The sequence below is a fragment of the Anopheles cruzii genome, chromosome 2 (genome assembly GCF_943734635.1).
Source record: "Anopheles cruzii chromosome 2, idAnoCruzAS_RS32_06, whole genome shotgun sequence".
NCBI classification, from domain to species: domain Eukaryota; kingdom Metazoa; phylum Arthropoda; class Insecta; order Diptera; family Culicidae; genus Anopheles; species Anopheles cruzii.
Window position 1 is genome coordinate 30,071,760 of NC_069144.1, and position 23,788 is coordinate 30,095,547.

General features: G+C 40.7%; 1 protein-coding gene across 1 annotated transcript; it reads right to left on the bottom strand.

Moving 5' to 3' along the window:
• Nucleotides 1-921: 921 nt before the first annotated feature.
• On the bottom strand, nucleotides 922-12,188 carry LOC128277695 (calcium release-activated calcium channel protein 1). The gene is made up of 4 exons (XM_053016195.1): nucleotides 11,609-12,188; nucleotides 4,488-4,851; nucleotides 2,985-3,128; nucleotides 922-1,966 (listed from the first exon to the last, which is right to left on the bottom strand). Exons 1-4 carry the CDS (start codon nucleotides 11,638-11,640, stop codon nucleotides 1,439-1,441), a joined length of 1,068 nt encoding a protein of 355 aa, XP_052872155.1. The 5' UTR covers nucleotides 11,641-12,188; the 3' UTR covers nucleotides 922-1,438.
• Between the last annotated feature and the right edge of the window lie 11,600 nt (nucleotides 12,189-23,788).

Below are 23,788 nucleotides of genomic sequence, written 5' to 3' on the forward strand. Positions count from 1 at the left end.
ACAGCTTATGTTTCAGGTCCTTGTTCTCAAGCGCAAAGCTACATTGCTTCACTTTTCCGATAAATTCGTTCACACCATCGAACCGGGACGACACTTCGGCAATTTTGAGGGTACCGCTGGCAATTTAGGAACAAAAAAGGAAATTACTCATCTAACCATTGTCTCATCTGGCCATTGTATCCCAGCGCCTATTGACTTACCCTACTTTCAGTACACGGTTAGCCTCGAGAAGAAAATGAATACGAAAGTTTGACCCTCCCACAGATCCGGGGAGAGGGGGCTCCCATACAAACGTAACGTAACGTAACGTCCCATACTGCGGTGCCACACTGTGCATAACTGTTACGCGTAACACGTTATGGGTCTGCTGACCCACAACGCTTTTGACACCTACTGATCGCTTTACTGTCAAAATTGTCGCGGTAGGAGGCTGTTATATCCGTTGTTATGTGCCGTGTGGCACCGCAGATACGTAACGTCCTCCGTAACTCCTCCCCTCTTTACAAAGGGGTGCTCCCATACAAAATTTGGGTGAATTTCAACAAAACATTTGATTTTTTCAAATGCAATTTGATTCAACTTTGCTCGATCGTCTGGAACGGAGGAGCAACAGGTAGTGAGAAGGGAAGTCGATCAAATTCGTCACTAGGAAGTCCGATCCTTTGAATCGCCGGATCATCGAAAAATGAGAATAAAATTTGGCATGGCGATCAGAAACATCAGTACTTAGATACAAGAGTATTTTATTTTGATACATAAAGTAACGTGACTTTTGATCCTGTTCTTGCACAGCAAGCGGAAATGTAGCCAAAATTGTGATCGATGGACATGCACATGCGCTGGAAAACAAATGAAAACGAACATTCTCGCATTTAGTTCCTACTTTTGTTGCTTTATTATCAAATTGTTATGATCGTTTTATAATTATTTTAATGACATAAGAGTAACGTAGATTTGTTTGGATATTGTACATGTACACGTCACATAAACTTTCTTCATTTATTTTTCAAGGTTATATTAGACCTGGATTGCTTTGACGTGGATGTTACCTGGCGCTTGATTGAGCAACTACTTTGTTCGCAATGCTTTCTTTTGAGTTAAATAAGGAATATTTACAACTTAGTCATGCAATCTACTGTAAGCTGCTGTTGTATAAGAAAAACAAGTTTCGTTATTTATCTTTTGGTATAGCGCAACGTATCATTAAGTTCAGTAACATAAGTTCAATCTAAGTTTTACGCTTATATGTTTTTTGCTGGAAATAATTTAATAAAAAAATCTTTCACCACTCACTTTCCCTATACCAATGAACTTGTATCATTGGGCGCTGGTGAAAGTGTATTGTTGAAAAGGGGAATCACAGTTGGCAACTTGTGTATGCATAGAACTGTTGAGATTGCGAAGCGTGAAATGATCGTTTTAAATTGGTCTATCATTATCACACGATTTGTTGACCTGAAGGATGCAGAGTCCCATGATGATGATGATGCTCAAGATGATCCTGCTCCATCTGTTCTTTCAGCATCTCCAGCTCTCGGATACCGGATACGGTTACCTCGTACTTGTGTGTCATCAGTGACCGATAGAAATGAAAAGCAAAAGCTACGAAAATCACTAGCACTGGAATGAGAACTATGCAGGCTGACCACGCCGCAGTGGTATTGAGATCGTAGAACTTCACCCAACATAGTATGGCAATCTCCAACAGAAACAGGATCAATCCGAGCAACGTCGAAAATGCCCACGCCGTTTCAATATACCAGTGAAGTCGCTCGTGGGGAGACTCATGTACCAACGATATGCTATGCAAATTACACACTGTTTCTATGTTGGGAAGAATGCATGTACTAATCATTAAGGCAAGCATATGCACCGCTACTAACAGCGTTGTGCATACAGCAAACGCGATCAGCATGGCTGGAGGCACTTTAGTATTCTCATCCAACTGCACTTCGACCATGGCCACCTAAAACAAAAAAGTAAAATTACTCAGATGTAAATATTTTAAACTTGGTTTCTTTGAAGCAAATCCGACGTCATCACAAACCAACTACGACAAGAATGATTTAAAAAATAAGCAAACCTAAGCTAGGCAAAACTAAGCTACAAAAACTGGCTTGGCCAGGATAAGGAATGCTTAACCAAACAAGCCGATTATCGATTGATTGATTTGTTTGACCATTGACTATAATTTGAATAATAATCAGATTATAATCAATGGTTCTTCCGGAACAGTAGAGGAATAATGTGGCGTTTCCAAATCTTTTTAAACTTAGTTTAGTAGTTCATAGACAGGCACATCCGAATCGATTCAAAACATGGAAATTTAAATTCAAAAGCGAGATTTGTTCTAATTCGTTCTGTTACTATGAACATTTCATCTCCTATAGATTTCAATCAATACTATAATTTATATATAGTAATACTAACATAATATACAGATGATATTGGCAAGCTATAGGGCAAAGTTCTTCTTTGGAAACCTTTGAAAATGGCTTCATCACCGTGCTCAATCAATGCAGCAAATTAGCAGCATCATCAATGTAGCTAAATACAAAATAAATCAGTTTAACATGTGAAAAATAAGAAAATATAGGAAAATGCAAAATGCTGAACAGACAGCACTTTTCCCGTAAATTTACAATCCACAATACAGCACTCGTTTAACATCACACCACTTAACACCCCACCTGACCGCCCACGATATAAATAATGTGATTCTACATTCAAACAAACCTCAAACGTACGATTTCCTCCGGGTTCTCATCCTCCCAGGAAAAAAAAACGAGGACGTTGAGATTGAACTATTTTTAAATTAATGAATTCGCAAGCTAGATCGTGCACTTGTTTCGATGAGCCGGGGTGCGGAAAGATCTCGCTAACAGGTGAAACACACTAACAAACCAAGCCAGGCGCCAGTGAGCAACGCCGATACGTGACCACCACGTGGAGAAAACGCCTTCCGTTTCTTCCAACTCACTTACCATTGCGAACCCTGACAGCAGAGCTGAAGTTTTGCTGGAAGCTTTCAGCTTGGCCCGGCTGAGCTGCAGTTTCCGCCAAGAAAGATAGTTGGGCGAGTGATATTCATCGCCGGTCTGGGACATTGTGCTTAAGTGGGATCGCCTCTGAAAGTACAATTAGGAAAAACAAACGTAAAAACGAAACCAAAATGAATGTACACATCAGAATAAGCCTGATAGTGAACAAAAAATCTACGAGCTAAGAACAAAACTGATGTACCAAAAAGCCGGTCTTTAAAGACCGGGCCGGGCTAAAACAGCCATGCCGATAGGCGTCATGCTCGGTCAAGGTAGAACACAAACCATTACCGCAACTATTGCCGAGCAATAGCGTAAGCCGCTAGAAGTAAGTACGAGTGACGCTGGTTGAATCGAATGTTTTGCACTGATTGTAAATTTGCGTTTGCACCAGCGGATAAGGCAGTGGTGGTTAAAATTTTTGACCCACAGTGAGGTGAGATACAGGTCCAATTGCGAGCAGCTCCGATTTGTAGATGCATTGTTTCGTATTTGAAAATATACGATCACCACCTGATCTCTATAATGGTGATACGTGAGCCAGAGAGCGTGAGCGCGGCTCTTTATCCGTCTCTTGTTTTTCGCTTTCTCTCTCAAACATCGGGTTTTCGTGTGCTCTGTATACTACATTTGTTGCATTAGGTTTAGTTCTACCGTCTATTTACTCATCTCAGGTTTTCAAGTTCAGTAACTTCCTCTGCCGAAAACATACAGAGGGTAAGGTCGAGAAGCTGCTGCCAAATTACAAATCGCTTCATTTGCAGCCGACGGAAAATGCGGCAGGGAAAAGCGACTGTTCGTTTCCGACTAACATTGCCAAAGTGACATGTGGCATCCATGGTGGTGAAACGATGCTAATACTAATTCTCATATCAATTGCTTAAAACTTTTTAAACTAAACTTATACTGTTATTGCTAATGCCTTTTTAGAATGACATAATATTGATAACTGTTTTTTATAGTAAAATTTCTTAATGCCAATTATGTAGGACCCTATTATTTTGGACGACCTTAGTAGGGTTTTTAATATCTGTACTCATACGCGCATGCCGTCCTCGCCGGAATAGGAAGTGGGTTACGTTTCATAAAAAAAGAGCAAGTTTTATGCACGTTGTAGATTCTATAGCAATTTTGCTAAATATTATATTTATGCACACGGAAGCTGTTTTAAAAGGAGTTCAAAATGAAAACCTTTAGCAAAACATAAACCCATATGTACTTACAATAAAAACGAGCCGACCATTGTCGTTCCGATTATATGTTATAACGGACGTAGCAGCATTTTCCTTGCTTTTAAATCGGGAAACATGATCTCCCACAACCATTTTGCACGAAACGTGTTTTTCTGATTTTGATACTGGTGATGATGGATGGATCACGAGTTTGAAGCTCTCGAAAACAGTGCAACAAGTGGTTAGTTTTGACATTCGGATTGCGGACGCTTACCTTATTATGTGTACTGCAAATACTGGTTCGATTGTTCCACGGAAACGCACCGTGGCCCTGCTGCTGCAGATTGAGGCTGTGGGTACTGTTGTTTCCGATGCTACCACTATTACTGTTGCCGTTGCTGGGCATATGAAAGTGACTGTGATTGAGATTGAGGCCTGCTTCGTTGGCAATGCCTGCCTGCAATTCTCTGGACGGCAATGCTCCGGTGGTGTAGTTGCCCCCGCTAGGTGTGTAACTCAAACCTGTTTGATGAAGATGATTGAATTTGTTCGGTGTAACGGCGGTTCCTAGCGTTGTTGCGAGAACCGTGTCGATTCCAGCAGTACTAGTACTCCACACGGATATCGCACCATTTCCACTGGAAAAGGACACAAAAATACTTATCAATCACAGTTTGTATCACGATAACTGGGCTTTGTTGGTAAACAAACATTGGTGGATAGATTTCAGGAATGTGTTAGCAGTGCTCAGCAGAAAGGTTCCGTGTGTAAAAATAGAAGAGGTAAGTAAAAACCAAAAAAGAAAGGACACCACTCAACTCAGAGTTATTCAGAATTGAACTATTCTCACAGCAAGTTTAGACAGAGAGTCGCGAAAGTCAGCGAAGGACAGTCAGCTGTCAAACTGTCAAACTTCTCGCGTTTAGAAATCATCGTGTACTTCTGCAACGTGCGCGGCCAGTTGCCTAACTTTAGGCGTGTCTAACGAGTGCACATTTTTCTTTTTTTTTCAATCAAATCTTTTAATTTGATTTAAATTAAACTTTCTACGAAAAGTTGGTCAAAATTATAGGCAAGCTGATAACTACAGCTATAGCGCTATAACTATAACAACTATAAGGTACTTTTCTTTGCCGCAATAGTAATTCTACCACGCTAACGTCTGTTTTCAAATTGCCCGTAAACACGTTGGAACGAAAGACGAGATCAGCATTATCAATAGGAAAAACCTTCATAATCGTTTTATCGATCGATAAAAATCGTTAAAGTAGGGCCAAGAATGCTTCTAACAGCAGAAATGTTCAGCTTAGATGACTATAGTGTAACTGATACCAGCACCGGCAAATAACAGACTGATCATATGTACCCGTTGCGGTTTTAAAAATCTTATAGAAACGGACTGGATCGTATTTGTTAAGCCCGTTGCGATCTGTGCAATGATTTGGACCTTTTGCTAATTGGGACAGAGCCAAAGTTCGACACGATGTTCGTTCGAAATAATGTGAACTACCGATGATCACGATTGTTACGAACTGTGAACTAGCTCAAATCATGCCACTCTTTCAATTCGTTGGAAAGAATATGTGAACATGCTCAATTATTACATCTGATTCATTGTATTTGCATACTGAGGTTTACATGTTGGTCAAACCTTTTCCACCACGAGATTCGAGTGCCATTGAAACACAATTATTCGCTCAGTCACGTGTCCATCACAGAACGGTCCCGTCGAAGAATTCTCGCAACGCAGGAGCGTGTTTGAAAGTTGTGCAACAAAACAACTCGCTCGTGCTTCTGAGGATCGGGTAATGTGTAACCTCAAAACAACGTGTCATCTTACCCGCGAAGTTGCAATTAAATCCCAATTGATTGTTGCATTCAAAATTGGATACCATTATATCAGCCATTTATGGTCGAATGTCGAGAGTGCAAACACACAAAGTTAGTATGGGGCGGCTCAGTGAGGTAGTTTCACCCGCAATAGTGTGTCAGTCGACAGCATGAGTATATGTTTCCACTGTTACCTAGAGTGACAAAATAACTTCGTGGCACGATACGGAAGTGCTGCATTAGCGCCATACTGAAGGGGGTAGATAAACGAACTTAAAGCTGAGTTCTCAAACCACAATTAAGCAATGCGCGATCTACCGCGAGTAAGTATCAGGTCGGGGAAAAAGTTTGTAGACTTTGTTAATCCGTTCTAGAGAAAGGGTTTTGTTGAAAATCACCTAAAATAAAGAAATTCTGATTTCATCAACTACCTTACAGCCTCTACAATATGTACAAAACATATTTTAAGATCACACCAAAATTTTTCAACAGATGAAACAATTTATTCCTTAAATATTTTAAACTGAGTATTTAAATGTTATTTAAATTTACATCCTCCAATCCAGTGGGTGCTGTACAAAAAAAAATCCATAAAATCAAATGGTAATCAAATGGTGATTCGTATTGAGAAGCTTAGTAACCACCTGGAACAACAGCCTAATTCATACCGGTGGTTGTTGTTACCGTGTGCTGTGTACATGCAACAACCGTTCTACGTTTAAGGTTACTTATGGAAGGCCCAGATCATTACGGTTTAAGCAGCGCAGCCCACGCCTCTAAAAGCAATACCGCACATGTTGAATGACGCAGATTTATGGAATAATTTCAATGCAATAAATAAATCTGACAAAAAAGGTTAGCTTCGGAAGTGGTTTGCAATTGCATATGAATGTGTGATATAAACGGAGCAATGGCATATGTGTTAAATCTCTGATGCCGTTTGTTTCATATCAAGAAAGTGGAGACCCGTCCCTAGCAATACACTTCCAGCCAAAAGAATTCAAGACAAGTTTTTATTTTATCTTCGAGTACGAGTTCGAGATAGTCTAAGTTGCTGTACGTTATAGTGGTAGTTTCTAGAGCCAAGTTCAGGGCCCTCAGACGCGGGGGCGACAACCTGCCAGGTACCATGTGCGCTGTTTGACGCAATACCTCAAGGAATGTTTCCTGTTCACGTCCTGCCCCTCCTCTGTCGATAGTCCCCCAATGGATGATGGTGCAAAAACATATTTCTTGTAGTTAGGGTTATCTGCGTTTTGCGTAAAAATCAGCATTGCTAATACCAGTTGATAATCGGAACCGTTTTGGATAGAACTGATGGAAGTTTGAAAGTGAAAGGGTCTGTGTGATTGATTAATATGCAATGCATTCTGCGGCTCCAAGCTTCATGCGATTTGTATCGTTTCCAATGTTGTGTAAAACGTGGTTTTCTGGATTAGGGACGTTTTAGCACTAGATTGATTCACATTTTTGCAGTTTAGGTATTTTTGTTGTGCCAAGGAAAAATGCAAAGAAAATAATAACTTTGGCTTTCGACGATGTCTCAAACCCAGCGGCGGTTTCCGTATTCACTTACTAAGACTATCGTGCAGATTGATTAAAAACACAATCAATAATCATTTTACACAGTGAATGATTGATTGGTAGAGACAGATCATGCGGCGTATAGTTGGTTGTAATAATGTAAAGTAACCACAGCGCAGATAACCCGAATAGCAGTTCACGTGCAACTATCTATAGTTCACAGTATTAGTGTTAGTCATCATAATTACAGATCAGCCCCTTGCTTGCGTCCGAAGTCAATTTTCAACGCAGAAATGATTGTCGTAACATGCCTACAAGTATATCTTTACTCGTTCGATGAATGAAAATTAATTTCAGCCCAGAATAACGGTAGACAAAACCACATACCAGCATATGCAGCAGGTAGTTGGTCGATTTTACTTCATACCAAGTGTGGTTAAGAAAAGGAAGTGCTTTTGATAATGGCAACCGACGTGGTCTAATTATGAGCGTAATTGGCGAAAGTAATTATATTATGCAAGTTATTTAATTACTGTAAGCGCAACTCAAGCAGTAAAGAGATAACTTCTTTTCGCCAAGCAATGAGGACACTATCAATCGAAAGCGTTGGAGTAGAATAGTTACTAATGGAGGCCTCGAACTTCAACATAATTTGAATTTCATGTCGTCAAATGGTTTTGAGGCTAGATGTTTCTAGGCATTCTATTCGGGCATTCTATTCTATTCTATACACTATTTTCTTCACTTTCTACGAAAAATGACCCAATAATCGAGTGCACATTTGAATTTCTCCGGTCATATCAAGGTCGAAAACAATAATGCATGTCGATATTGAGGCCAAAAGAGAAATCGGGAAACCATTGCGCAGTAATAAAGACCGGTAAAACGACTCAAACGAGAACTAACTTTATCCTAGACTTCTATCAACCGCAAGTGATAAACAAAGTGGTCACAATTTTGACACAAAACATAGAAGAGAAACGTAGAATAGCTCCCTGAGTTGGTGGTTCATATTTCAATTTGGACTGCAGTATGAACACTATTTAAAGTAATATTCTCACTCGAATATTCTCATGCTTGCACACTTTTGCTTCTCATATCGCCATCAAATGAAGCCTGGCGGTCCGACGATCGCTAGCTTTAATTAAATTTATGATGGTTGACATTTGGTCTTACTAATAAATGGATCAAACCGTAAGTTTTGCGTTGGAATGGTTCCACCGTAGCACGTTCTTCAATTAAGGTTAAATTGATGTCCGATCGTGAAACACGCTGTTGGTGTTGTTGTCAACAACAGTCGTTTTCTGAGTCGCTTTTGTAAGCTTAATATGTTTTTGTTAAACAATGTATTCCTCGTAAGATCGACCAAGTACACATACCCCTGTGTATTGAATACAAAGAAGGTAAAGTAATCAAAATAATAAATAATAAATTCGAACCGAAAAGGAAAAAAAGTTGCATAACGAGCAATAAAAAAATGGAAACAGCTTCAATTGAAATGTAAAATTACGCTACTGTATTTGCTCAGTTTGGCGACTTCTCTATTATGCAATTCGATTCAAGCAAATCACTTTTCTATCGCTATAGCTGTAGTTAGAGCCTGTGCCAATTAATTATAGTCACTGATTGTTGTTCGATAGTTGCGAGTTTTTGACATTCAGGTCGGGTGCCTGAATCACTACTCCCACGTCTCCGCACGCACCTTGTTATTTGTATAAAATGTGACGGTCGATCGTTAAATCCTAAGCAATGTGCAAAGCCTAATGCAATGTGCAATTTGCCGAAAACATATTAAAGAATTAGATTAGAAAAGAGAAAGCAAAACCGCGTACAAATTGTTCTGGTCAGAGTATGACAGAAAGGTTGTGTAAAATTTTATGCGGTTCACGAAGTTTCGTACTTATGGCGGTACCTTTTGTAGGTTTATTGTGAATCAGCAAAATCTCGTAAACGAGCAACAGGGTACAAAGGTCAATAACGGGGTAGACGAGTTGACTCGTAGCGGACGCTCGTTGAACGAGTGTCCGCGACATTCCAAAGGAACTGAATGAAGTTACATCAACTGAAAATGAACGAACCGCACACATTGAGAATTGTTAAACTCGAGCTTAACAGTCTGAAGAACAGTCTTAAGAAGAGTCTGGCGGTTTGTCTAGAAATAAAAGAATCAAGGCCAAGTCGACCGTTGTGATTGAAAGGCTTGATGAGACATTCAATTATATTCAATGAATTGAAATTTATAAAACACATAAATGCAAAGCAAAACGAATTTCTGCCAATGGGCCAAATGGATTCTTTCCTTGCTTGTCGCAGTAGGTTTCAGTTGGTTTAGAGCAAGAACTGGCTATGCCGTATATGCGTTCGATTTCGGAAGATCAGTTGTATAGAGGTCTGCGTAGATCACTCTAGGTTTTCTACTGCCTATATCACAGACCAGCATCATGACCAGCAGCAACAACAAAAGACATGGGGGTCTATGGGTACGATATGCAAAAAAAACGAAACGGCGGTACAAGAAAACCACGCAAACGCCGCACTGAAGGTGAGAGGTTTATTGTTTTCTTCGATATGCGGTGTTGGTGTACGGCGAACACAATGAGGAGGTTTGAGGATGGCCAACAAAGAATATTCTGTGGAAGTTATGCAATGTTTGTGTCTCGGCAAAAAATTGCCAGATTTGCGTCCATTACGCACCGAAGGCCATTTCGTAAGAGCATGAACCTATACGAAGTGCTTTGCAGTTAGAAAGCATACTTTAGTACGCTGTACATCGGTGCATATGTTCAACTGAAGCGAACCATAGAACAAGCCAGACGATAGGAATAAACTAACAGCTGTAACGCATAGACATTAGTTTATCTTGTATTATCCGTAAATTTGGCAGTAGACAGCTCATGGCTCATGGTGTTGGAATGTATCTGCCCAAGCATGGGGATGCGTATGGATATTGTTGGTTGTGCTCTTATCTCGACTTCTTATGCACTATCACCGTCGTAACGAGCGAAACGCGTCGTCAGCCTATCGTGTGATACACATGATTCCAGCAGCCATTGATGTAAAAGAACGCTAATCGTGTGCAAATTAAAATCACATGGCAGTCATGAAGAACCGCAAAAGCGGGCAAAAGAAACTCCCGAAAGTTTTGTTGCTTTCGCTGTAACTAAGAGCGAATAGACGCGTTTTAACAAACAAAATTTCTTTCTATATTCGAATATATTAAGCACAAAAGAAGCTTTCTACTCGTGAATATCATAAGCTCGATCAACACTGACACACTATTCACACACACATGGTTTTTTAGATATTTAAAAGAGCCAAGGCCTGAATCGACAGTCAGGATGAAGAGTGGCGTTGTTCTGTACCTACTAATTGAAGTTCGCGGATGTTGAGGCCTACGATGGAAACTACTTACTGCCTATTCCCGGAAGAAACGATAGGAAGATGAGGCATTTCTAATAAAGTCAATCAAAATAATTTATTCATCAGAGGACACGTGAATTTGTCGGGGATTCCTGTAGCCACAGCAAGGGGCGGTCAATTAATTTCCGGGATTTTTAGGGTGATTTACCGGCAATTAGGATACATTCGTACATAGGATTCGTCACCATATACATCAAAACGTGTTTCGACAGCATATATTCATGTGGGAGGGTTGTTTCAACGGTACCAATTCCGCTAGGACTATACCTAGGCCACTGGAAGAGCTTGAAAGTAATTACAGTGTTTCATAATAGAATTAGGTACCTGTAACGCGCGCAAAACTATATCATGCTGGAAACACTTCACAAGGCCAGGTCAGTTAGTAGTATGGGAACTAGAAGCTACCTCGAACGCCAGACACATCATTGTTTCACTACGAAACCGTAATGAAAGTTACGTTAGGGAGTTTATCCTTCATTACTCGGCTCATCCCAGACATCTGTTTCAATCCGTTTTGATCGAATGAAATGCTACTCGCCGATACCGGTCAAGTTTTGACACAGTGTACTATTGGCCTGGCAGGTTTGGTGTTACATGTTTGGAGGTATGATCACTACTCACCCAGGTTTTTTCTTTCTCGACGGGTCCAGCATTTCGAGTTTGGAAAGGTTGTTTTGTTCTCAAATATGTTGTTTAACTAGTCAACAGTTTCGATCACCACTCCAACAACCATTGATTGGCCTTGAAACAGCGTCGGCGACCACCAAATCTTCTGTTGCAACGGTTCCGATTTATAAATTTCCGGTTCGAAAGCTACAGTACTGCATCAAGCCCGGTCTGATTATGTTTCCGGTTTGCACTTCTCGTAACATTGCGGTAACTTATTTTCCAACAAACCGTCCACTTGCTGGCATATAAACACTAGTTTTCTCTTTTATTACATTTTACACTCAGGAAGCGTGCCTCACTGTGACTTGTGGAGCACTTGCTTGATCCAAGCTCATTATGCAGTTGACCTGGATGAAGTTGAGTGAAATCTCGCTTCGGTTTCACTCTCTTCTGGGGCAATCGTTTGAAAACAGACTACTACTACTACGACGTGACAGCAGATTACTGGTTGGAGGATTGTCAAATAAAACACTTTTATCTTTCCGAGCACCAGACGAAGTTATGGCCTCGTAAACAAACTTGCGCAGTGAGAACGTCGTATTCCACGCTCGCGATCGCGCACAGCACAAGCGACTTACGCGATGGTCGACGCAAGAGTGAACGTAAACGCAAACGCAAGTGTTCATAAGCTGAACACTTATGAATACACACACAAATGCACTTTCCCCCTACCTCTGTCTCTCTCTGTCGCTCATTCCTTTCCTGCACCTATTTGATCATAGTTCATGATCAAGGTTGCTGAGAAGAAGACTTTGAGCATTCGTTTCAATTGCGCCTGGTTCACTTTGCTCAAACACGCGTGAAGAAAGATTCATCCAAACCCTACCTCTACCAACATCGAAACCGAAGCACGCAACGATCGAGCCACGAAAAGACATTGGTAATCGAAAGGGTTACTCGTCTTAAGGAGCTCGCAGTTAACATTCAAAAACTCATTCATTAGTTGTCCAGGTGCAAACTTTGAACTTCCTATGAAGGAAAAACCCGTACTGCTCCCACCTACTCCCAGCAAGCTATGTGCAGTTCACGAATAAACTCGCATTCGAAATAAAGAAAAACTTGTTTCCGAACAGCTTTGGTCTAACGCACGAACATCTGAATTCTTTTTCATCATTCATAGCAACAGTGGTGGTCAAAAATATCAAAGCAAAGAACCAGTTCACAACCAGATGAAAGGTTTGCAGACGTATTTCTATTCAAACTATTCAAGATATTTTTAACCTTTATTTTATGTAAAACTTGGTTTTGTTGTATGCGCCGCGCCAATGGTCCAATAAGCTCATTACCTGATGTGAATTAAATCGGATGCCTCGAAGTCAAAAAGATTCATCTCATTAAGGAAGTACATATACCGTATTCTACCCCAAGTTATTTTTAACAGTATAACTAATAAAACTTATTAAGTGTGAAGTTTTCGCTAACTTCACATAGAACCTTTTGAAGTCTTTAAAAGAAAGGTGAAACATTTCAAATAATTTTGGCGATAATATTTTATGACTATGGACATACGAGATGGAAAAATGCCAGGCTGGAAGGGTTATTGTATCTTGTTTTGTGTTAGTAGGGGTGGATCCGTATTTTGTACGTATACGGGAATATGATTAAGTAATCAAAGAGGGGTAACGTGTGTATTTAATTCTTCATTTTCTTTGAAGAATTTCGTGAAAATGTGTACCAGCATTTTGGCCAAGAAGAAGATCGCTGAGGAAGAGAAATAGCGTCTATTGTGCAGGGCTTACAGGACATTGGCACTGATTGAATGTTAGAGGTGGTGCTTTAGCAAAATGACTGTAAATATTAGGAACCAAATGGACGGAGTCTCTTCATTGAAAAATTACGCTCAATTTTAAAACAATTTGTGATGTGACAGAAAAATACGTGCAAATGATAATCTTTAAATAGGACAAAAAATAAAAAAATCGTAAAACCATTAAGTATTGGCCCATAATAATATGTGTTGCACATACTCCGTTTGTTTTCTGCACTTGGCAGTAAAATGTGTTCCTCGAAGTCTCCCAAAAAGAAAATATTTCCTTTCATCATTTTCAAAAACAAACGAAGTCGTGTTTTTAATAAACCCTATTGTTACCATTCGGGATAATTCAGTGCCAGGGTTCAGTGCTGCAGTAGCAGGTGCAGCGGAGACTATTAACACGATTCCAGTCTGTCCAATTGTTTGCTTTGATTGTTTATTTTGAGTGTGATTTGCGCACCGTCGTTCTGACCACAAACGTCAAAACTTGTTTGATTGCATCTGCATTTGTATGTTCCAAAGATATAGTCTGGTGGCGTTGAACTACGTATTGAACATCATTCATCATGAAAGGGACACTAAACAGTGTTTTTTTGGAAAACATCTAATGCACCGAGACATCCATGAGATCGAGCATCGAGCACAACAGGATACGCACACGGGTTCCGCAAGTCACATGCGGTAAAGTGGTTCGTTTATCTTACGACGCTTTCTCTAGGGCACATTAATATGTATCTCGATTTCTCTTTACTCACGGATATCCTGCCGCTGTGTAATGGCCACGTTACTCTCTCTTGGACTTGTATCATTACGCGGCTCACGTTTTTCCATCAGAATCTGTAGTACAGTTCTCCGTGCGGTTGGACTCTCCCCGGTTTTCTCTCGCCACATGCCCGTCGCTTTTCCAGAGCTCGTGCTCGCACGGCATGCATTTTCCTACATTTCTCATGATGGTTGTGGCCACCATTTTCTCCGTAATCTTACGCAGACACGGCGTGTGCTTGTCTCGTGACACCGACCGTGCGGATAGACCAGTCGTCGGTGGGGGCAGAATCCAGTCCAGGTTTTCGGAAAATGCGAGAGAACGAGAGAACGGAGCTAGAGCCCGTCGATCGCCCACTCTGCTCAGTGCCGTCGGAAACTCAGGCGCGTACGGACCAAGTATTCGAACGCGGCGGTAACGTGCACGCGACACTGCAAACAACTGCAGCTTGCTTTGCGCATCATCCTGACATTGCTATCTGCGCCTTCGGACGGTGCCGTGGAGTGGAGTCATCCTTGCAATTCGACAAGTGCACGCAGGACCCGTGTGCAACAGGCCAACGATAGTTCTCCTCCGTTACAAATATAGTTATCGTTAATGCGGTAATACTCGTTGTGCGAGAAGCCTTTACGGTTTGGTACTCCACACTTTGGACGGCTCGATATGCCCAGAGCTCTGCGGAGTCGTCGGACACTCGTGAAGACGCATCCTCGTGTACTGTACTGCTCTGGAGGTTCTCTGGAGGAACCCCTCTGCAAATGTGACCTCTATAGCTGCTTCAGCTGGTGCGAGATGCTCACGTTAGCGAATGTGTGCATGTGTATAATTAAATAAGGTCTAGATTCTTTAGTGTAAACAAGTGTGCCCATGTATGTGTACGTGTGTATGTGCAGTTATCTTGCCCAACTGCCAGGGCATTAGAATGCTCCAATTTTCAATCCAAGTGTGAAATTGTGCCAAACCGTTGCAACCGCGTTGCTGTACCAATGGGTTTTTTAATCTTGTGATTCTTAAGCTCTGTTTTTGGCGCATCGTTTCATTATTTTGTTTAATATCATCTTTTAACGATTACTTTTTTGCGTAAATTAATTTCAGGAAGTGATAACATACACATTTTCCCTAATATAACGTTATAATGGAAGAGATAAACAAAGTACTATGAAAAAAAAAACATGAACGCTGCAGAGTCAGAGACTAGAATAGTGAGCAAATGACATGGATTGCAGAATGACAAAAAAGAGAGTGATTGTAAATGAGCAAGAGAGGCAGAATGAGAACACTTGGCCGTGAGGAATCGCGTGGGATGAAGGAAGTATTGAGAAACATTCGCCTATTGTGGATTTCAGGGCACGTTATGATGGGCCACATCCTAATTGAGACGAAGCGTACCGTAAATGGCCAATCGTCGAAGTAACCATCAATAGCGTCCATAAACTACTTACAGTCAGCACATTGTCCGTAAGGAGAGGAGCGACCATTTTAAAAGAGAGTGGGTGTTTGGCATTATCTGCAGAAGACACTTATACGTTCATGGGAATAAAAACAGCCTCATTACGAGAGCCATATTTTTTAGCTTTATGTTTTTAACCATTCCAGTACCAATGCCAAACTCATTATTCTCTTTCACACAGATTATTGTTAGTGTTTCATAACTTATGCGATAAATTTCTACAGCTTTTACTATATTGATTTATTCTACGGCATCGGTTGATTATTGGAAATACGCGACACTGTTCGTGAATGTGCCGAAAAATGAGTAAAATATTGTTCATCAAAAAGTAGTAACTTGCAAACTTGGTTCGAATCAACCTCTGTTTCGACACGAAGCATAAGAATCTTCTAGTTTTTTACCGATTGCCAGCGTGGCAGTGTTCAAACATGTGCTGCAGAAACCTGTAGACTCGAGTTGTAGATGAGTATTCGTTCATTCTCTTTCGAACCTGAACTTGTCAAACTTCAAGAACTTGTCAATCGTCAATTAACTTAAAAATTCTTTTCCCTTGCGTTTGCTGCCCTTTGCTACCGAATTATGCGCGTTCAAATAGAATAACATGTGAAGGTTTTCGTTGTAAGAATGCTCATCTCTATTCGGTGCACAAGTTCACACTTTTGTACAAGTTTGCTTGTAAAATTTGTTTATCCTTTTTTGGGATCATACCTAAACTTCGATTCGTTCGATAAAAGTTAGAGTTAGTCGAATGTGCAGTGATTCTATGTAAGACTGACAAAACACAGACTTCCTTAGTTTAGCGTCATAGATTATTATTATTTGTTTTTGTTACTATCTGTGGTATATTTTCATAGTTCATGTTTGTGTAGCAAACGGTAAATCCTCGTGCGACGAGCTCTGACGAGCCGTGATAGGCAATGTGTTTGTATTCGAAATGAGCGCACCAACACATTCAAACAAGCTTCTATTCGGATGCTACCTCTTCCACAATTGTTTTTGCTTCATCTACGCATGCAACCTTTGTCTGGCTAAACTCATTTAAATATACGATGGACTACCAGTTAAAATACCAGTTGTAGGTTATTTTGATAACGACTCCAGTGGGATTGTATTTTAAAGGTGCAGTTTGAGCACTAACAACACCTCGAAAGTAGCGAAAATTTATGAAAATATTGCTCAAACAATAACTGATTATAAAGGGTTTCATTCAACTCGATTTCAGATGTGCTTCTGTATCTGTATTGTTTTTAAGATGAATAGGGATTAGCATTGTCGAATATAATGTCGTCGGTTATCAATTGTTTATTCGAATCGCCCACGTTGAAAGCTTTATTTGATAATGGCGGAGTACAGAGCAGTAGAGCCAGGAGAACTTTAGTGTGATTCGTTTGAAAACTCTTCTGACAGTTCAAGGTGTAAACTAAGGTCATGAAACTGACACTGAAAGTGATGAAGGAAGCTAAAGCTATATAATTTGTCCGAGTTGACTCGAGAGAACGTAATGGTTTGTGATAAGATTAGTATGTTATGACAAAAGATTAGTATCGAGGCAAAGTGACTCAAAGAACGTCGAAACTCATTAACGTGGGGGGTTTTAATATGAGTTTATTCATACTTACACCAAAAACCGTTGCCTGGTTTTCTTTCATTGACCTATATTGACCAGTATTTATCGATTGGTATCGGTTGACAAGCTCTGAACGATGCGTATTCAGAAATTCATTAGTAGTACATTTTCTTTTGCGATAGATTTACATGGCGATACTGAATTAAAGCGATCCAATGAGATCGTCTTCTACATTAAATACACTTTTCTTTCTTTTGTTCCATTTGTTGGTACTTCAAGATTTATTGTGACACACAGAACCGATGAAAAAGGGACTGATGCCAGTGACATCATCGTCGACGAGAAAATCGTAACGGAAAAGAATTTTGTGCATTGGTTGAGGGTGAGAAGGTTGAACCACCCGTATCAACACTGACAACCGTGGTTTCGCCGTATTATAGTTTAACATTCTCTTCATTCATCGAGATTTGATCTCAACCCAATCTATCATTTATTATCAACAAATACGTTTCTTCTTGTGGTTCGTCCGTAAATCTGGCCCAAAGAACGGTCCACAGCTCATGTGAAATGTTGATAAATTTCTATGAAATTGAAACGAATCATTTCACTTTGTATTGTTGTAGTCTGAAGGTAGCCTCTGAAGATCAAGCTGGGGAAAAGCTATACTAGATTGGATTGAAGTACCACAATGCATGTAATGGGTTTAATGGAATGATAAGATGATGGTGATTTTGGTAGCAATTGTTTCCTTTGACAGCTTATTTATTGGGTCAATTGTCTCTTCCAGCAGTGCAGTGTGCAATGCGCGTGATGCATCATGTACAGTGTTCCTATATACGTTGTTTCGTGTGTTTGTAAAGATGGTTCCGCTAACATGGAAATGAAAGTATTGTTGGCTAGAAATAAGAATTCGTGTTTTGCGTATCATGATACAAATTTCAAGCAATGCTTATGTCGTCGTGTTTACTAGATCCTAAAAAATAATACATGCCGTGCGTTTACCGTTCAATCGAATATGCGACGACGAAATTGTAATGTATAATGTTATGGGTGAGTATTCAAATTCTTTTTCATTCCAATACAAATATCACACTTGGGATATTATTTGAAACTAACCACACCTCGCTAGGTCCGTTCCGCTCATTGTTGAATCTGGGAAATGGAAATGTTTACTGTTTATGACGTACGATGAAGATCGTACATCATTGAAATTCAACAGATGGCACGCCATCTGTCGAAAAATATCTTACAATGATATTTAGGTTTCAAAAGAACACAAAGCCCTACCTGCACAGACTAGCTTTATTAAACTACTTTGGTTCCATCTAAGGTACCTTTAAGCAAAAAAAACTCTGCATCCCGATAAGGAAACGACAGTGGTCCTCGATTTCATACGCCCATGGCCAATCTGAGACCCCCAGGCATACACCAGCGATTTGATACTATTTGTACTATTTTACACCACTGGGACAGTATTTGACGTTGGGTCCCACTGGCGATGAGCCTCCCTGAGGACCCCTCAGAACAATGTCAATGTCTAAGGTTCCTTTTTTGAGAGTATCTAGAAATGCCCGTTTCGCCAACTGCTGTGCCGCTGTTGACCTCTGTGAGCTATCAGGACGACATTAGTGGACGATGTCTTTAAATGAATGGGTCATATCCCTTAACTTTTGCCAAATACGTTGTTTAACATATGATTTTATTCGATCACAAATAGCACGAAAGCATGTAAAATTGGACCGGCCCTAGAACACTTTAAAAGAATAATGGATAAAAATTGGAACAAATAGTAGATTGTTCGCCGAATGAATCTGGTCCAACATACCGAAAACACAATACGACGCAGTTACACCTAACGAGGCTTTCGAACGGTCGAATGGTCACTAGTTGAGATAAACGCTGCCGTGTCACAGTTCTTTGGGACGCATTTCGTATTCCGGGTCCAGGTTCCTGACTAGGGGCGATTATACAAAAGGCCGACGAAGACACACTCTATAACGGTTTCGTGCCTCCACACGGAAGGTGCTGACAGCCATCATAGGGAAGAACTGATGAAACCACACCGCGGTTAGTAGCATTCTATCGGTGCTACTAGGATCTCCATCACACTTGTCCTCCACCGCTCCTCCAGCCTATAGCGTGATGTTGGAAGCTGAGTCTATCGGCAGTCAACACCCCCAGGTGGTGCTTGATTGATCGCTTCGATTGCTTCGTCCACTCGCCGTGCTGGGCCTTCATTTGCTTTAGACGTTCGCCGGGGACCGTTGCTCTGTAGAGGCGGCTTAGTCAGCTTAGGCACCGAGGAAGAATGGTCTGGCAAACAGGGCTGAATAGTGAATAGTGTGCAGGCACCAATCTCGGTCACGGAGTTTCACAACTGCTGTTTCACATAAGATATTTCATTCCACGCTACACGATATCGCTACATGGGATTAGGCTTCCCACACTCGGTTCGGTGCTGTTTGATTACAGCAAAACACTGCGATGTGCGAGGCGCGCCGATGTGTGATATTATAATATTCCGAGCCAGTATGTGCGCTATTAATAGTGCACGTATGCGTAAGATGGAGAAATAAATATTTCACCCACCGCGGTACATAATCGATATACGTCGGGCGTCATTTTTGCTCGGTACATACGGTTCCATCGGTCTGAAGGTGTGCAGAGACAAGCGAATGTACCGAACTACGGTGCACAGCGGTGTACTGACCTAAAATTAGATTAACGATGTGTTTGGCCGGTTTATTGGAGATAATTTTTCAACAAAGCCGCCCACCGCTTTTCGCTTACCCAACCCCGAGAAGCTCCCGCACAAGGCTCCGGACAATCCAGAACGGCGGTCCGAAATTACTTCTTCCTAGCGTGGTAGTGTCATTTGGCAGCTGTTTCCACAGGACAAACATATCCAAATATAGCGGCAGGTATGCCACTTTCGTCGGCAATAAGGTTTGACTTCACAGAAAACGTTCTGATTTAAGTTGCGGCGGCCAAGTGCGTGCCTTGCCGCCAGGACAGGTGCGTACAGGTGTACGTATTGGGCGGAATTCTGAAACCGATTCGTTGCATCGCTTTTTTCCGAAGGTCCCAGCAATGTCCGAAATATTGGTTCTCCTTTCCACTTTCCTGGACGATTATTAGGAAGAGTTCCGTGTGAATACGGTAATTTTCAAAGCCATAATGTTTTACCGGCCAACCCTTGCGGTTTCGGGTGTCTCACACGTTCTGCTCCGTAGCGTGCAATCGACTGTTCACACTTTTTCTTTCTCCAAGGCAAAGTTTTAAATCTGTGCTTGGTCCGTGGTGACATCGGTGGAGGAAAAAAATGCTCGAATATTCGAATAGAATTACGCAGCCCTTTTTCGCTTTTTTCTTCGCGCCTTACGGGTTTCCTTTACGATGTCGAGTACCGTTTTACGGGGTTTCGTTTCTTCCGGCCGCAACGATTACTAGCGATTTTGGGTGATCAGAACGTTTAACATCATGTGTCTTCGCTATCTGTAGAGCGCTGCCTAACCTTTTTATAGTTAATAAAAACGGGCAGACCATCTCTGGTTGCTGTTGCGCGGCAATGGAATCAGGCCGAAAACCAATCAAAGCGTACGAATCGTACTTATCACCTTTTGCCCAGGTACATCACGGCCCAAGTCATTAGCTATATACATTCAAGCTTCTAACCTATTAAACTTAACAGCTTGCTTTACTAGGTGTATGCGCCAAATACCGGGATTTTTTAACACACAAAAAATGCTTATAAAATTTAAATACGATTTTCTTTTTTATTCAAAGTATGTGCCATCGCTAGCTATACATCTGTCCTATCTCTCTGCTAAATTATGGATTCCCAGACGAAAGAATTCTTCGTCTTATTAAGTAAACTAATTAGTCATCCCATTTCGACTTCCTCGTAGAAAAACGGAGACTGCCAATACGTGTCTCATCGATGTAAAAGAATGATATTCGGAAAGATCCAAGTCTGGTGACTAACGCGGGGAGGAATAGCATCCAAGTGATGTGATAGTTTGCTGAAACTGTTTTGCTTTTTGGGCACATGTCAGTTTCAATTCACGAGGGACCAGGCGCCTCCATTTTAGAAAACAAAACGGCTTTTGGTGGTTTTTTGATCAATGTATGGTTCAAATTGATCATTTGTTGTTATTAGTGATTGGAATTAACGTTTTCATCAGGTTTTAGGAGCTTTTGAAACACCACACCTTTCTGTCCCACCAGAAAGTCCGTTTTTTGGAGTCCTTGGACGCTTCTTTTTTGTAAAGTCAAAATCGCCATTTTGGATTTTTTAAACCACTTAAAGCACTGAGATCTTCCAAACACAAGTCCCGACAAGCATTTGGTGCGATTCAGAAGCAGCTTTCTTCAGGAGGAGCAGAAAATTTATAATCCCCGCAAAACGTTGTTTTCAGACACAAAAGTTGGCATGTTCTAACCCTTTCAATGATGGGTTGCAAACCGAAATAATTTTGTTTCGACCTGCAATCATTTACCTGATGTCAACAAAAGGTAATGAAGAATGAACACCAAAACTGGGAAAATCCCAATCGGCAGGTACAGCCATCTTTTTAAGTTAATTTTTGACGCATACACGCGATTTGTTACGCATACACCTGTTAAACTGCTTCCGCTGATCTTTCGTGATCTTACCTTCGTTGTTATAAAATGAATTTCTTGATTGTTCGAGTTTCTACAAAATACCAAATTTAACAGTTATGAACTGATGGAATTCGATTCACTGCCGTAAATAAAATTTATTCACAAGGGCATTGTAAACATACACGAAACGTGCAGGCAGATGGCACCAAAAACGCGACTTACGCTAGGACGGTTTGTAAAAGAGATGACCTCCAGTCATTTTAAACACCCGTAAACAGTCGTAAAATAATGGCACTGACGATCTGGTTTACAGATGTTTGATATCCTATACGTTAAACCCCACTGAGGCGCCTCACCCGAACTAGTCCTAACGGTTACTCTTTTTCGTTATCATTCTGTTAGCACTACGTATGCCTTCTGATACCCTGTAAATTTCATTCATCTGCTAAAGTGTTAAATATGCTGTTTCCTATGCGGTTATGATATCTGATTTCTAAATTGTTTAGTTCAAGTTCGCGGATAACAAGTAAAATCGTCAAGACATGATATATTCTCAATCAATTTACTGCTATTTTCAGCATGTGCGATTCTGTTTAAATTGAGAAAGCCTGTAAAGATTTCAATACGGGTAATATAAGGTTGGCAAGAAAAATCGATCGAAAAGAAATCGACGTTTTTTGGGAGAATTTCAAATGTGAATCGATTTTTTGTTGACAGTAGGGATCTGAATTTAGTGTTTAACTACACGGAAGCAACTAACAAGAAACGATTCCTCTCAACACCACCCACCCACCCTCTATACCCAGTAGAACCTTTCTGGCCGTGAGTCCTGGTTTGGCCACCGGTTAAGCTGTTTCACCTCGCTTAGACTCACGATCAATTTCAAACAGTATTGTCGTATGTATCCCATTCCTCATCCCCAATACCCATCCGTTTAAGAAATGGTTCGATTTCTTTCCGGTGGGCCAAAATTGCGCAGATGGACATTTTGAGCCATCATGTTTTTTATGTAAATAGGGTGGCGCTCATACATCGAGCTTCTTTGTGAATCCAGCTTTACCCAAATGGCTTAAAACTATTTGATAGTTAATCTTTTGCTCCTAACCGATGCCTAGCAACTAACATGACGATCAACTTTGATTATTTCTGTGATTTTTTCGACATTTTTGATAACGGGTCTGGAGTGGAGTAAAAGAATTACCTTGTTTTTTAGGTTTTTTTAGTTAGGGACCTTCAGAAGTATTAAACACTCTTAAAATCCTGTTAAAATCGACCAGCTTATGCCGTTGATACAAGTTGAGTTTCTGTATTTCGATGGCGAGCTGAACAAGTTAAACGAATCATCGAGCTCTTTTTAAAAGATACAGCGTAACTTGAAAACATATTTGTGTAGTATTTAACTTGATTTTAGGTAGAACTTGTACTTGAAACAAAGAAATATATATTTAAGTTATTCCTATATGTTATGTCTTCTCTCTCTGAGACGGATTGCGTACCGACTGTATTGAGACTGTGTATAGTGTTTTTGAAGTACTCGATTATCGCACTGATCACTCACTCACTGATTATTAGTTAACGCGGCTAATACATTTTTTATATTTTTTCTCACAGCTTAACCGCCCGGATTTAGTGAGTTACAATGCGAACCCGGTAGTGTCGGCCACTTTCCACAAATCTGCTTGGCAAACCGATCGGCATATGCGCAGCATAAGGAATGAAGGTTTCATACGCTGGACAAATCACAGCTAGCACCGTCGTTCAAAATACTCATAGTTACTGGTAAACGGCATTACGTTGTACACAAACGTACTTTCGGCAGAAAAAAAGATGCAGAACGTGTTGGCATCACATTGTTACGCTGTTTCGCTCGGTGAACGTAATCCTGTTTTGACGATTGTTAACGATTTGTGAAGCTTTTATGTTGAAAATCCAGTACGTAGCTTGGCTGTCCGGCTTGTTCCACTATTTTGGCGCTGAAATTTTGCGACGGAAGG

What these genes read in the sequence shown, in the direction of transcription:
- LOC128277695 (XM_053016195.1), bottom strand. Translation starts at nt 11,640, where the DNA reads ATGCTGGACCCGTCGAGAAAGAAAAAACCTGG. An exon ending in TCGAGAAAGAAAAAACCTGG is followed by an intron (nt 4,852 to 11,608) that starts GTGAGTAGTGAT and finishes GTCCTTTTCCAG; the next exon opens with TGGAAATGGTGCGATATCCG. An exon ending in TTTGCAGTACACATAATAAG is followed by an intron (nt 3,129 to 4,487) that starts GTAAGCGTCCGC and finishes TTGTACTTTCAG; the next exon opens with AGGCGATCCCACTTAAGCAC.